The sequence below is a fragment of the Eriocheir sinensis genome, chromosome 59 (genome assembly GCF_024679095.1).
Source record: "Eriocheir sinensis breed Jianghai 21 chromosome 59, ASM2467909v1, whole genome shotgun sequence".
NCBI classification, from domain to species: Eukaryota; Metazoa; Arthropoda; class Malacostraca; order Decapoda; family Varunidae; genus Eriocheir; species Eriocheir sinensis.
Genome location: NC_066567.1, coordinates 10,133,980 through 10,149,365, shown reverse-complemented (window position 1 = coordinate 10,149,365; position 15,386 = coordinate 10,133,980). Strand labels below are relative to the sequence as shown.

Below are 15,386 nucleotides of genomic sequence, written 5' to 3'. Positions count from 1 at the left end.
ACGTATTGCTTGGGTTCCGTGTCGCCGTCACAAGACTCCGTGGGAGGGAGATGTGTAAACACTTTGCACAACTTCTATTGTTTGATATTCTTCCTTAGTAGTACACTTAATTCACTCCTGACTCTTCACTGGCCACTAGCTTACTATGACTCGGACTGTCTCCTCTCGCAGACTCGCCCTCTTCTCCTATATATATCCAGAACAGTACAGTCTAGAACGTTATAGTACATTTTAGATAATGCAAGAACATGCAGCAAAAATATGTGCGAGTTGGCAACACTTCCCGCCTGGCGCCTGGATGTTTAGTTTTTCTTCTTCTTTTGACCTGTAACGCTTTGAATCACTTCTTAGGTCCTCCTCTCGGTCCTCTCTTCTTATTCACACACTTCCTTTTCAACAGTACGTAACTTTTCTCACTGTGACACGTTATCGCATTATGATTTTACTGATGACTTGTTTGAAATGAGGTAAAATTGGCGGTCGGGAATTTCGCCTTTCTAACGGTGTAGCAATCAGCTGGAGGCCCAACTTGCTTACTTTATCCATTCTTCACTCACAGCTATCGTTTACTTGTCCTGTTTCGGCTTCAATCCGTGGCACAAACATCAGAACAACACTTTTAATCAAGGAAAGGCTTTAAAAGAAACGAACAGGGGAAATTTTTAAAAAGAAATACCACACGTTCATGTCCACTCAGTTCATCCTTGTGATGGGTTGATGTCTTGTGGGTAATATTAACCACCACAAAGATTAAAAGTGGTTAAATTATGACAGAACCAGGCAAATTAATGTTTTCCTGCTGTGTATTTTCCAGTGCGCATGCGTGGTGGAGAGCAGGGTGACTTATATTTCTGAGGGGAGGTATTTCTCGCAACAAAGGCATTCTCTGTATATATATAGTAAGCAGAAAAAAAGACTAGAGTTCCTTTTAAGGCAAGAGTTTATGAGAGATTAGCCTTTAGTAAGGAAAAGGCAGATAATAGAAAACGTGATTGTCTTTTGTATGGGAGACTGCTATATAGAGATTGAGGGACGACTATCACTACTACTACTACTACTACTACTACTACTACTACTACTACTACTATTACTACTGCTACTACTATCGGAGGAGAGTAGAAGGTAATGGTGATGGTGGTGTTGAGAGCAGTGGAGGTGGTGGTGGTTCGCTACACACACACACACACACACACACACACACACATTGACCCCTTTCCGTCCATTTCTCCAAACAAATAGAACCGGATCACCTTCCCCTCCAACACACACACACACACACACACACACACACACATACACACACACACGAGTTAATTAGTGGTGACCCCACGTACTAGATGAGAGAGAGAGAGAGAGAGAGAGAGAGAGAAAAGTGACACAGAGAGTAAATATTATAAGACTTGATTGGGTAACTCTCTCTTTCTTTATATCCAAACGTGCTGACAGGATAATTATTAGTGTGACCAAGTTTTTTTTTTTCTCTCTGTAGAAATGCGAGGAAAGATAAGTGGGAAGGAGATTAAGGAGGAAAGATGGAGAGAAGGAAGGAAGGAAGAAAGGAGAGAAAACAAGGGAGGAAATGGAGGAAGGAAAGTAGATAAGAAGGTAAAGAAGAAATTAAGAAGGAAACATGGAGAGAAGGAAGGAAAGAAGGAAGGAAGGAAGGAAGGAAGGAGAGAAAACAAGGGAGGAAATGGAGGAAGGAAAGTAGATAAGAAGGTAAAGAAGAGATTAAGAAGGAAACATGGAGAGAAGGAAGGAAAGAAGGAAGGAAGGAAGGAAGGAAGGAAGGAAGGAGAGAAAACAAGGGAGGAAATGGAGGAAGGAAAGTGGATAAGAGTTTGAAAAGGAGGAAAAGGTAAAGAAAAGGAGATTATGAAGAAAACATGGAGAGAAGAAAGGAAAAGAAAGGAAGGAAGGAAGGAAAGAAAGGAAGGACGTAAGGAAGGAAGGAAAGAAAATAAGAAGCTGAAAAGGAGGAAAAAGTAAAGAAAAAGAGATTAAGAAGAAAACATGGATAAAAGAAAGAAAGGAAGGAAGGAAGGAAAGAAGATAAGAATATTTGAAAAAGAGGAAAAAGTAAAGAAAAAGAGATTAATTAAGAAGGAAATATGGAGAGAAGAAAGGAAAAAGGAAAAGGAAGTAAGGAAGGAAAGAAGGAAGATAAGAAGGGGAAAAGGAGGAAAAAGTAAAGAAAAAAAATGAAGAAGGAAAAGGAATGAAGAAAGGAAAAGGAAGGAAGGAAGGAAGGAGGGAAAGAAAGGAAGGAAGTAAGGAAGGAAAGAAGGAAGATAAGAACGGGAAAAGGAGGAAAAAGTAAAGAAAAAAAAATTAAGAAGGAAAAGGAATGAAGAAAGGAAAAGGAAGGAAGGAAAGAAGGAGGGAAAGAAAGGAAGGAAGTAAGGAAGGAAAGAAGGAAGATATAAGAACGGGAAAAGGAGGAAAAAGTAAAGAAAAACAGATTAATAAGGAAAAGGAATGAAGAAAGGAAAAGGAAGGAAGGAAGGAAGGAAGGAAGGAAGAAAGGAAGGAAATAAGGAAGGAAGGAAAGAAGATAAGAAGGTGAAAAGGAGGAAAAAGGTAAAGAAAAGGAGATTAAGAAGGAGACATGGAGAGAAGAAAGGAAAAGGGAAGGAAGGAAGGAAGGAAGGAAGATAAAAAGATGAAAATGAGAGAAAGGTAAAGAAAAAGAAAGAAAAAAAAGTAAGAAAATAATACCATAACAAAACGTACCCAAAAAATATACATGAATAAAAAAAAACGAAAAAAAAAAGACCAGCAGAAAATGAATAAAAACGAACTTGCAAATCACAAACAAACACATAAAAAAAGAAGAATAAAAAGAAAGAGAGAAAGTGCTTGATCATTCCCTGCATCCTTCACCTCTTATTAAATTTTACGTATTCGCAGTAACATTTAAAAAGTGTCTGTTTGCGTTGGCGTTTTAGCGAATTACACTAACAGCTTTACATAACTCTTTACAGCGTTGTTTGTTTAAGTGACCTGCAGCTTGGGTTCATTTCGTAATCTTTCCTTTCCCTTGTTCGCAATGCCCCAAACAGTCACAAATTGAAAGATTATAACAGTGGTAGTAGCAGTAGTAGTAGTAGTAGTAGTAGTAGTAGTAGTAGTAGTAGCCTTGTCAAACTATCACTAGGCTCTTAACACTACCCATGGCAATACTAACACAACAACCTCTACGAAAGCCTTGTCAAACTACCACCAGGCTGATAACACTACCCATGGCAATACTAACACAACAATCTCTACGAAAGCCTTGTCAAACTACCACCAGGCTCATAATACTACCCATGGCAATATTAACACAACAACCTCTACGGAAGCCTTGTCAAACTACCACCAGGCTCATAACACTACCCATGGAAATACTATCACAACAATCTCTACGGAAGCCTTGTTAAACTATCACCAGGCTCATAACACTACCCATGGAAATACTAACACAACAACCTCTACGAAAGCCTTACCAGATGTGTGTGTAGGCTCTGAAAAGTTTAAGAATAAGAATAATTAAAACACATAGAGTTACACAATTTCTTCTCTCCCTCATTCTCAACTTAGCAAACTATCACTATTATCGAAAGCTAGATACGAAAGCCTTACCAAATGAGTGTGTGTGAGCCTTGATGCATTTAAGAAAAGAATGAAAAAGATATAGAGTTACACAATCTCTCCTTTCCCTCATTATCTTAGCAAACTGCCACTATTATCCCGTATAAGGAAGGTTTATATATGCTGAATTTCACCTGTTCAGCCTTACCCTTAGGCCCGACAGGTGAGAGTGTGTTAATTAGGCTTACCTGAGTGGGAGGGAGCTTACCTGAGGCGCTACTGAAGGTGAAAGTAAGGAAGGTGTGGGTATGGTGAAGGAGGAGGAGGAGGAGGAGGAGGGGAAAGAAGAGGAAGAAGAAGGTTGAAATGATTGTGATGTTGAACTCGCAAAGGAGGAAGAGGAGGAAGAAGCGAAAGAGGAGGAGGAAGGGAAGGAAGAGGAAGAAGAAGAAGGTTGAAATGATTGTGATGTTGAACTCGCAAAGGAGGAAGAAGAGGAAGAAGAGAAAGAGGAGGAGGAGGGGAAGGAAGAGGAAGAAGAAGAAGGCTGAAATGATTGTGATGTTGAACTCGCAAAGGAGGAAGAGGAGGAAGAAGCGAAAGAGGAGGAGGAAGGGAAGGAAGAGGAAGAAGAAGAAGGTTGAAATGATTGTGATGTTGAATTCGCAAAGGAGGAAGAGGAAGAAGAAGACGAGGAAGAGGAGGAGGAGGAGGAGAATCAAAGGTAGAAAGAGGAGGAGGAAGAGGAGGACAAAAGAAGAGAAGAGAGTGAAGAAGAATAAAGAAGAAAACAAGAACCAAAAGAAGGCGGAAGAAGCAGAAGAAGAAGGAGGAGGAGGAGGAGGAGGAGGAGGAGGAGGAAAATTGATAGTTCAGGATAGGTGATGGGACAGGCGATGGAGGAGAGAGAGAGAGAGAGAGAGAGAGAGAGAGAGAGAGAGAGAGAGAGAGAGAGAGAGAGAGAGAGAGAGAGAGAGAGAGAGAGAGAGAGAGAGAGAGAGAGAGAGAGAGAGAGAGAGAGAGAGAGAGAGAGAGAGAGAGAGAGAGAGAGAGAGAGAGAGAGAGAGAGAGAGAGAGAGAGAGAGAGAGAGAGAGAGAGAGAGAGAGAGAGAGAGAGAGAGAGAGAGAGAGGTGAAAAATGGAGGTGCGAGAGATAATGGAAATCTAATGGAGTGTAAATCATGCCTCCATTAAAGCCTTCCTGAAAACAACAACAACAACAGTGGTAGTAGTAGTAGTAGTAGTAGTAGTGGGTGATGGTAATTATTCAAAGTCTCTCAGGTAATCTATTTCGACCAGGTGTAATGACTCGATAATTAGGACTGTTGTTGTTGTTGTTGTTGTTGTTGTTGTTGTTGTTGTTGTTGTTGTTGTTGTTGTTGTTGTTGTTGTTGTTGTTGTTGTTGTTGTTGTTGTTGTTGTTGGGTGATAATCGTTCTGTCCATTCACTGTGACCTTGTTTTTTTCTCAATCCTCCTCCTCCTCTTCTTCTTCTTCCTCTTCCTCTTCCTCTTCCTCCTCCTCCTCCTCCTCCACTTGCTCTTATACAGAGGAATGTAAGCAAACAATGAACTGTTTACATTTTGACGTCATAAAAGAAGAGGAGGAGGAGGAGGAGGAGGGGGAGGAAGAGAGAGAGAGAGGGAGAGAGAAGAGCCATAAGTTATTCTTCCTATTCTTTCCCTTCCTCCTCCTCCTCCTCCTCCTCCTCCTATTCATCTCCACGATCATCACTCATCTCCATTTCTCTTCCTTTTCTTTTCTCCTTCTCTCCATCTTTCTCTACTTTCCTCCGTTGCTTTCATTAACGAGAGAGAGAGAGAGAGAGAGAGAGAGAGAGAGAGAGAGAGAGAGAGAGAGAGAGAGAGAGAGAGAGAGAGAGAGAGAGAGAATAACAGGGTCCCACAAAATAGTTAGTCAGTTCTGCTCTGGACGTGGGAGGGATAGGACGCGTTTCTCCTTCCCTCCTCCTCCTCCTCCACCTCCTCTTCCTCCTCCTCCTCTTCCTCCTCCTCCTCCTCTTCCTCCAGCGCCGCACACCTGCATCATGGAGTCCAGAGTGGGTTTACCTGTGGTCACCTTTTGTTTTTTTTGTTTTTCGTTTTTTTTTCTGAAAGTTCCCCAAAAATATTAATTGGTGTTTATTATTTATAAGTATTGATGTTTTTTTTTTTTTGTCTTATTGAAGTGTTTGAATGTTTGTGTAGATGATGTTTTAGTAGTGTTGTTGTTGTTGTTGTTGTTGTTATTAGTAAAGTTTTGGTTATTAATTTGTCTTTATCTATTAATTTTGTTGTATATTTGTTTGTTGGTGTCTCTTTATTCATGTTTTATCTGTACAAGTAGTAGTAGTAGTAGTAGTAGTAGTAGTAGTAGTAGTAGTAGAGGTGGGTGACATTTATATTTCAAGAAACAGGAAGGAAAATAAAGTCCTCAATAAGAATCATAAATAAAAAGATAATAAAACAGGTGATTGACATTTATACTTCAACACAAACATGGAAAAATTAAGTCCTCAAAAAGAAAAAGAAATAGAAGGAACAAAAAAAAAAGAAAAAAAATCACCTGGTCAAAAAGATAATAAAAACAGGTGATTGACATTTATACTTCAACACAAACATGAAAAAAATAAAGTCCTCAAAAAGAAAAAGAAATAGAACAAAAAAAAAAAACAAAAAAAAAATCACCTGGTCAAAAAGATAATAAAAACAGGTGATTGACATTTATACTTCAACACAAACATGGAAAAATAAAGTCCTCAAAAAGAAAAAGAAATAGAACAAAAAAAAAAACAAAAAAAAAATCACCTGGTCAAAAAGATAATAAAAACAGGTGATTGACATTTATACTTCAACACAAACATGGAAAAATAAATTAATAAAAAATAAAAATAAATAGAAAAAAAAAAAAAACAAAAAAAAATCACCTGGTCAAAAAGATAATAAAAACAGGTGATTGACATTTATACTTCAACACAAACATGAAAAAAATAAAGTCCTCAAAAAGAAAAAGAAATAGAAGGAACAAAAAAACAAACAAAAAAATCACCCGGTCAAAAAGATAATAAAAACAGGTGATTGATATTGATACTTCAACACAAACATGAAAAAAATAAAGTCCACACTAAATAACAACGAACAAAAAAGATGAACAAAATAATGAAAGTTACACCTGAGCCAAAAAACAAAAAGTGATTGACATTTCTTAATCACATCCTCCCTCTTATTTTAACACACAAAAAAGGAAATAAACTCCTTAATAAACAACAAAAACAAAACAAAAAGAGAAAAATATAAAGTCACACCTGGACGAAAAAGAAAAAACAGGTGATTGACATTAGTTTTTTTTTACTAATCACAATAAACAGATGAAGGAAGGAAGGAAGGAAGGAAAAGATGAAGGAAAGAAGGAAGGCAGGAAGGAAAGAAGAAAGGAAGGAAGGAAGGAAGGAAGGAAAGAAGGAAGGAAAGAAAGAAGGAAGGGAAGAAGGAAGGAAGGAAGGAAGGAAAGAAGAAAGGAAGGAAGGAAGGAAGGAAGGAAGGAAAGAAGGAAGGAAGGAAAGAAGGAAGGAAGGAAGGAAAGAAGGAAGGAAGGAAGGAAGGAAGGAAAGAAGGAAGGAAGGAAAGAAGAAAGGAAGGAAGGAAGGAAGGAAGGAAGGAAGGAAAGATGACAAGCTGAAATAATTGTACAAAAAAAAGCAAAAAAATAACAACAGGTGATTGACATTAAATATTTTCCTAATCCCATCTTGCTTGGTGATTACATTCCTCCCATCACGTTAATTACCGCTCCTCAACTTCGTCTCTGATTAGTCTAATTAAGTCTCGCTCAGGTGATTGGATTACCTGAAAGTTTAAATCGTTTTCTTTTTCTCTCTTCGTTTCTTCTTCAATCTTCTTCTTCCTCTTTTTTTTCTGCTCTTCCTCTTCGATAATCTTCCTCTTACCATCTTTTCTATTTTTTTATCTTTTCATGTATTAATTATGAGAGAGAGAGAGAGAGAGAGAGAGAGAGAGAGAGAGAGAGAGAGAGAGAGAGAGAGAGAGAGAGACAGATAGACAGACAGACAGACGGACACACAGACATATGAAGGGACAGACATTGTAGACGGACAGACAGACAGACAGATAGACAGACAGACAGACAGACAGGTAGAGAGACAGACATGTAGACGGACGGACAGACAGACAGACAGACAGACAGACAGACAGACAGACAGACACATAGACAGACAGACAGACAGACAGACAGACAGACAGACTAAGTGGTCCACAAGTGAGAGAGAAATAACCGCCTCTTAAGAAAATTTGCATGACCTGAATATGAAGTTGAGGAGAAGAGAAAATAAATGAAATAATATAAATAGATAAAATATAAATAAAAACAGGCTCTTTATTTCTATTCCCACTGTCAATCTTTATTTTTATTTTATTTATTTTTTTACATCTAAGCCTGTAGCGCCGATAGGCTTTCTTCAGGGCCCTGGTGGTCAGCCCAAGCCCGTTATGGCGCAGGCAAGGTTTTTTTTTAGTGACGCTAGTTATGTTATGTTATTATCGTGTTCAACCCTTTATTAACCCCAATCATCATCTTCAACAACCTATCTATGCTCTTCGATTATATACTATACAGTTACAATCTTCACCCTAATCATCGTTTTCAACCCTTTCTGAATTCCACTCATATTCCTCAATCCTATGTTCATGCACTTCGATCCCATATCCACCATCAGACATCACGGAAAAATAAACATCCCCAGATTCAATTTCCACTACAAACATCATCTTTATTCTGTGTCCAATCTCAATCTGCACTCTATTTAACATTCTCAACCCTTTATCCATGCAATCCGATCCTTTATCCACCATTAAACATCACGGAAAAAATAAACATCTCCAGATTCAATTTCCACTACAAACATCGGCTTCGTTCTGTGTCCAATTTCAATCTGCACCCTATTTAACATTCTCAACCCTTTATCCATGCTCTCCGATCCCATATCCACCATTAAACATCATCCGAATCTTTTATACGTATATGCCCTTGACTAACCTAACCTAACCTAACCTAACCTAGCCCCCTCCTCTCCCAAACAGCTTCCCGAGGTCACCTTCGCCGATCTCTGGTGCGAGTGTGACGGCAACAGCAGCTCGGTTCCTCGCAGCGTGCTCCTTCGCGAACAGATGCTGCAGCTCCACTCGCAGGCTCGCACGCACGCCCTCTGCTACGTGGGCGTCGTGTTGGCCGTGTACCTACTGGGGCTGGTGGTCATCGTGCGGAAGTCTGGCCAAGCGGAGCGAAGCAATGTTGTGGCTGCCCTCTCATGTTGTTGTGTGAAGGCCGCCAATTGCTTCTCTCGTTGTGGGAATAAGTTGAAAGAAGGACAGGACTTAGAGGAGACTGATTCAGCTGTTACTACCACCACTGCTACTGCTACTACAGCTACTACAACGGGTTCTGCTTCTGCCAAGTCAGATGTCTCTCCTAAAGTGAAGTTACAGCAAAGGAAGTGTGTGGTTGGTGGTAGTGGTAGTAGTGGTTGCTCTGTGGTTGTTACTCTGAAAGGTTCGCGTGTGGCAGCATCTACTACTCCTACTTGTGGTGGTGGTGGTGGGGGGGGTGCCTATAATGGTAGTTTGAAAAGGGTTTGTACTGGTGGTGATGTTACTACTACTACTATTACTACTACAGCTACTACTACTACTACTACTCCTACTACTACTACAGCTACTACTACTACGCCTACTGCTGCTACTTCTACTACTACTACTACATCGATCCCTCATTCACCTATTACTACTGCTACCACTACTACTACTATTACTACTGCTACTTCTACTACTACTACTCCTACTACTACTACTACTACTGCTGCTACTACTTCGATCACATTTACTACGAATTCTGATAAAACGAAAACGGAAGAACTAGATTTCGTTATATCGTCAAGTTATCCTCCCACTCCTTCTCTATCTCCTCTTCCTCCCCTTCCTCCTCCTTCCTTACCTCCTCCTCCTCCTCCTCCTCCTCCTCCTCCTCCTGGATCTCGTGGGGGTCCTCTTGTGTCCTTCCTCCTCTTCCTCTTCACGCGTCGCCCTCCACCGCCATCACGGCCCAATGTCAAGGAGTGGTGAGGTCATTTTAGGTCATCTTAGGTCATTTGAGGTCATTTGAATGCAAGGAGGTTTGGCTTTTTATTATAATTGGGCGTTTGAGTGTGACCTGATTTTGACCTGAGTGTGAGTTAGGTGATTATTATTATTATTATTATTATTATTATTATTATTATTATTATTATAGTCACGCTGTGCTTTAGGATTACACATATATACGTAATAAAACACACACACACACACACACACACACACACACACACACACACACACACACACACACACACACACACACACACACACACACACACGTTAATCAGATGAACACAATTCTAATATAAAAACAAATACTGATGTTTTTTTTATTGCAAATTTATACGTATTATAATGTTATACTAGTCATGTGTGTATGTGTGTGTGTGTGTGTGTGTGTGTGTGTGTGTGTGTGCAAGCTAAATATACAATGTGCTTACCAGTTTTCATGTATTATTTCTCCTCACAACAACAACAACAACAACAGCAACAACAACAATTCCCAGAGTAAAACGGAAGTGAATAATTTTGTTTTAATCATATTTTTGAACAGACAAAAACTATAAAGAAAATAAATATAATAGATAAAAATAAGTAAATTAAAAATGAAAAAAAAATATATATAACCAATCATACTTCCTCTCATCCAATCTTCTAATCCTCACTGATACGAGATTAACTTATTGAGGAAGAAACTTTTTGATTAGAGGAAGAAAACAAAAAAGAAGAGTAAGAGAAAGACGAGTGGAAGCAAAAGCAAAAGAGAAGTGGAAGGAGAAGGAGGAAGACAAGAGGAGGAGGAGGAAGAGGAGGAGGAGGAGGAGGAGGAGGAGGAGATAAATGGTTTCCGGAAAGGCATGGATGTTGGCAGACCGAAATTTGCAGTTAAGGAAGAATTGAATAAAAAGATCGAGAAAATAAAGGAAAGGAGGAGGAAGAGGAGGAGGAGGAGGAGGAAGAGGAGGAGGAGGAGGAGGAGGAGATTAAGAGTTCCGGGAGGCAGTACTAAAGAAAAGGAGGAGGAGGAGGAGGAGGAGGAAGAATAATTATGAAAAGAAGAAGAAGAAGAAGAAGAAGAAGAAGAAGAAGAAGAAGAAGAAGATGAAGATGATAAATTATAGAAAACGGGAAAACAATTATAATGGAGAACAAAGATAAAAAAACAAAAAATAAATAAATAAAGAGTAGAAGGCAGAGGAAGAGAAAGAGAAGAAGAACTAAGAGGAAGAAGAAGAGGAAAAAGAAGAGAGAAGAGAAACACAAGAAAAGGAGGAAGAGAGAAAAGAAGAAGACGAAGAAGCGTATGAAAAGAGAACGAGAGAAGAAGAAAGAGCAAAACAAGAGGAAGAGGAAGAGGAGAAAGAGGAGGAAGAGGTTGTGTATCAGGATCTTTTAGGCCATTTGTTATTCTTGGCAGGGCGATGAAAAGGCGTGAAAAATGGCTCTAAAAGGCAACGACATGGCAACTCAATCAGCTGTGAGGGAGAGAGAGTTACCAGTGTTTGTTTTTGTTATATTTTTGTTTTATTAGTGAGCTGTTCAAAACGGTTATCTCCCTTTATAACGTAGAAATGCCGTGTTTTACGTGTTTTAATGGCCTTGTAGCGACTCCCCATCGTTCCTGCGCGTTGCTAGACTCACCTAGTATCATAAGGTAAGCTATTTGACCTGTATTTAGCTGTTTGTTTGGTTAGATCAAGGAAGGAAGGAAGAATTAAAGGAAGGAAGGAAGGGAGGAAGGAAAGAAGGAATTACAGAGGAAGGAGAGGAAGGAAGGAAGGACAGGGTGATAAAGGAAAGGAAAGAAGGGATTACAGAGAAAGGGAGAAAGGGAAGAAGGAAGGAAAGAACATTAAGGAAGGAAAGAAGGAAATAGAGAGAAAGGAAGGAAAGGAAGGAAGAAAAGAGAGGAAGAATGACAGAAGGAAGGAAAAAAAAGAGGAGATGAAGAGAGAGAGAGAGAGAGAGAGAGAGAGAGAGAGAGAGAGAGAGACTATATGTAAACAACGTGTGAGTGTTTGTTTGTTTGTTCGTGCGTTAAGTGTTTGTGATGGGTCATTAGACTCCACCTGTCTGCATGTGTGTGTGTGTGTGTGTGTGTGTGTGTATGCGTTAAGGAAGTAATTGCATAAACAAACAGATGATTCAGAGGCAGGCCAGTCCTCGTCGACGGACCGACTCGGTCGGCTAGATTTCGATCGCCGATAGAGTCGGTCTGTCGGCATCCTGCTACGGGCCGCCAATCGGCTTAGCCCGTGCTCCCCCGCGCAGGGAGGGAGCATTTTTGCACTCTTGGGACAAGGGCCCGTTTCCCCCAGTGATACTAGGGGATAAAAAATAAAAAATAAACATGATTGCATACATTCTCTCTCTCTCTCTCTCTCTCTCTCTCTCTCTCTCCCATTTATTTTCCTTGTTAACGCTTCAAGAGAGAGAGAGAGAGAGAGAGAGAGAGAGAGAGAGCAACCTAAACCACAAACCAAAACAAAGAAAACGGAGAATCAAACAACAATAGAAGGATAACTTAAACAAAAACTTGAGTCACCCAGAAAAAAAAAAAAGTTATCAATTAAACCCAAAAATAAGACATTAGTAAAACCTTATAACCATTTCTCCTACGTGGAGGGACGGAGGAAAGATTGAACCACGTCGAGGAGTGGATGAAAGGAGCGCAGGTGGAGGGATGGAGGAAGGAGAGGCGGAGGAAAAGAGGGAAGAAGAGGCAGTGAAGCGAGGAGATATGTCTTTAGAAGCATAGCAAGATGGATGTTCTAAGCCTCTATTCAGCTGTCAATCACTAATGGAAGAGGAGGAGGAGGAGGAGGAGGAGGAGGTAATGAAAGGAAGAAGGGTCGAAATTTAGAAGAGAAGGAAGGAGAGGAAATAAACGGAGAAGGAGGAATAGGAAGAGGAGAAAGAAGTGTTGATAGGGAGGAGAGAATTTAATAAAGGAAGGAAAGAAGGAATTATAAAGGAAGAAGAGGAGGAAGAGAAGAGTGGAAAGAATGAAGGAAGGATAAGGAGGAGAAGAAAAAAGTGTTGAAAGAAAAGAAATAAGGAAGGAAAGTAGAATTTAAGAAAGAAAGAAAGAATCAGAGAAGAAGAAGAGGAGAAGGAAGTGATAAAAGGAAGGAAGGAAAGAGAAAGGAAGGAAGGAAGAGAAGGAGAAAGAAATATTAAAAAGAAGAAGGATTTGAAGTTTAAGAAGGAAGATAAAGGAAAAGAAAGGAAGGAAGGAATAATCAGAGAAATAGCAAAAAAAAGAAAATAATTGAATGAATGCGATAGATAGAGGACGGAAGGAAGGAAGGAAGGAAGGAAGAAAGAAAAAAAGAAGAGAAAGAAGAGAATAATAATAACCAGGTAAACAAAACAGAAGGAAAAGCAAAAAAAAAAAAAGAAAAAAAGGAAATGAAGAAAATGAAGTCAAAAGAAAGAAAGAAAAAAAAGAGAGAGCAAAGAGAGAAAATGGAGGGAATGGAGATAAAAATGACCGGTTTTATGAGAAAGATTAACGGTTTAGAGAGAGAGAGATTAACCATGTTCGCTGAGACGTCACTTGTAATCTATTAATGTAAAGTGAGATATCTTTACCTCTCTCTCTCTCTCTCTGTTGGATATCGGCCAGTGTCATAAACCTTAAATGCCTCTTCAACTCTCTCTCTCTCTCTCTCTCTCTCTCTCTCTCTCTCTCTCTCTCTCTCTCTCTCTCAGGATGAAAAAAATACAAAAAGCGAAGAAAAACGAGAATTAATGACGATAGAAAAACACAATACTGAATAAATGAGGGACGAAGAGAAGGAAGAAGAGGAGGAAGAGGAGGAGAAGGAGGAGGAAGGAGAAATAAATGGAAGGAAGAGAGGTTCAGGAAGGGATTGAAGAGTGAATGGAGGAGGCAGAAGGGAATCCAATCGTCTATAAAGTGTTTAAAGGCGGGAAGTAATGTGTCGAGATAACGGAAGAGGAAGAGGAAGAGGAAGAGGAAGAGGAAGAAGAAGAAGAAGAAGAAGAAGAAGAAGAAGTAGAAGAAGAAGAAGAAGAAGAAGTTGAAGCAGAAGAAGAAGTAGAAGAAGAAGAAGAAGTGGAAGAAGTTGAAGTAGAAGAAGAAGTGGAAGAAGAAGAAGTGGAAGAAGTTGAAGCAGAAGAAGAAGAAGAAGGAAAGGAAGAAGCAGATTTCCTTTATTTTCCTTCTTTCTATCTTTTTATCTTACTTTACTTTTTTTCTTTATTTATTTCTCAAGTGATTTTTTTTCTTTTCTTTCTTTTCTTTCTTGTTTTTCTTTACTTTCTTACTTTCTTTTTTTCTTTTATCTTTCATTTGAGTTACTTTTTTCTGTTTTCTGTCTATCTTTTTATTTATTATTTATTTTTTCCTTTCTTCCTTCCTTCCTTCCTACCTTCTTTCCTTTCTTTCCTTCTATCTTTCTTCCTTCCCTTCCTTCCTTCCATCTTTCCTTCGATCTTTTCCTTCTTTCTTTCTTTCTTCCTGTCTTTCTGCTTTAATATATCGAGTGAACATTTTCTTAATTTCTTTCGTTCTCTTCTTTCTTACCTTTATCGTTTATTTTCTACTTAAGTTATAATTCTTTTCTGTTTATCCTTCCATCCTTCCTTCCTTCCTTCCTTCCTTCCTTTACAGAGTGAGTCATAATCTTGGTCACCTTAACAAGTGGATGTTTTTAGGCGCCAAGATGTCACGTTGGTAGCGACTCTTTCTTATCTTTTGACGCCTTTAAATTGCTCGGTGGGAGGTGATAAGTCTCTCTCTCTCTCTCTCTCTCTCTCTCTCATTTTTTTTTCAATTTTTTTTTTTACATCTGTTTCGTTTTTCTTATTTTTCTTTGTTTGCTCTTGTTTTTTTCTTTCTTTCTTTGTTGTTGTTGTTGTTGTTGTTGTTGTTGCTGCTGTTGTTGTTGTTGTTGTTGTTGTTGTTGTTGTTGTTGTTGTTGTACTTTTTCTTCTTCTTCTTCCTCTTCTTCTTCTTCTTCTTCTTCTTCTTCTTCTTCTTCTTCTTCTTCTTCTTCTTCTTCTTCTTCTTCTTCTTCTTCTTCTTCTTCTTCTTCTTCTTCTTCTTCTTCTTCTTCTTCTTCTTCTTCTTCTTCTTCTTCTTCTTCTTCTTCTTCTTCTTCTTCTTCTTCTTCTTCTTCTTCTTCTTCTTCTTCTTCTTCTTCTTCTTCTTCTCTCTCTCTCTCTCTCTCTCTCTCTCTCTCTCTCTCTCTCTCTCTCTCTCTCTCTCTCTTATCTTGGTAATTATCTTCAAACTTCACCATACGTTCCTCTTCCCTCCCTCCTCCTCCTCCTCCTCCTCCTCCTCCTCCTCCGCCATCACCTCCTTCCCTTACCTTTCAATTTTAGGGTTTTAAGGATTAGAAGATCATATGATTAGATAGACTGGGCGACCTTATTACCTTAGGCTCCGTCAATAACTCAGAAGCTGCTTGAAGGTAAGGTAATGTCTCTCTCTCTCTCTCTCTCTCTCTCTCTCTCTCTCTCTCTCTCTCTCTGTGTTGCCATTTTTTTCCTTGTTTTCATTGTTTTTTTTGTCTTTTCTTTGATTTTCTTTAATTTTCTTCTATTTTTGTTTTGTTTTTGCTTTTTGTTTTGTTTTCTTTGTTTTTTTTCTTTTCCTCTTTTATTATTTTCCTTTTTCATTATTTCTATCGTTCA

General features: G+C 39.0%; 1 protein-coding gene across 1 annotated transcript; it reads left to right on the top strand.

Moving 5' to 3' along the window:
• The first annotated feature begins 5,509 nt into the window (after positions 1-5,509).
• On the top strand, positions 5,510-9,969 carry LOC126985570 (integumentary mucin C.1-like). Its single transcript, XM_050840718.1, has 2 exons — positions 5,510-5,632; positions 8,670-9,969. Exons 1-2 carry the CDS (start codon positions 5,621-5,623, stop codon positions 9,705-9,707), a joined length of 1,050 nt encoding a protein of 349 aa, XP_050696675.1. The 5' UTR covers positions 5,510-5,620; the 3' UTR covers positions 9,708-9,969.
• The last annotated feature ends 5,417 nt before the right edge of the window (positions 9,970-15,386 follow it).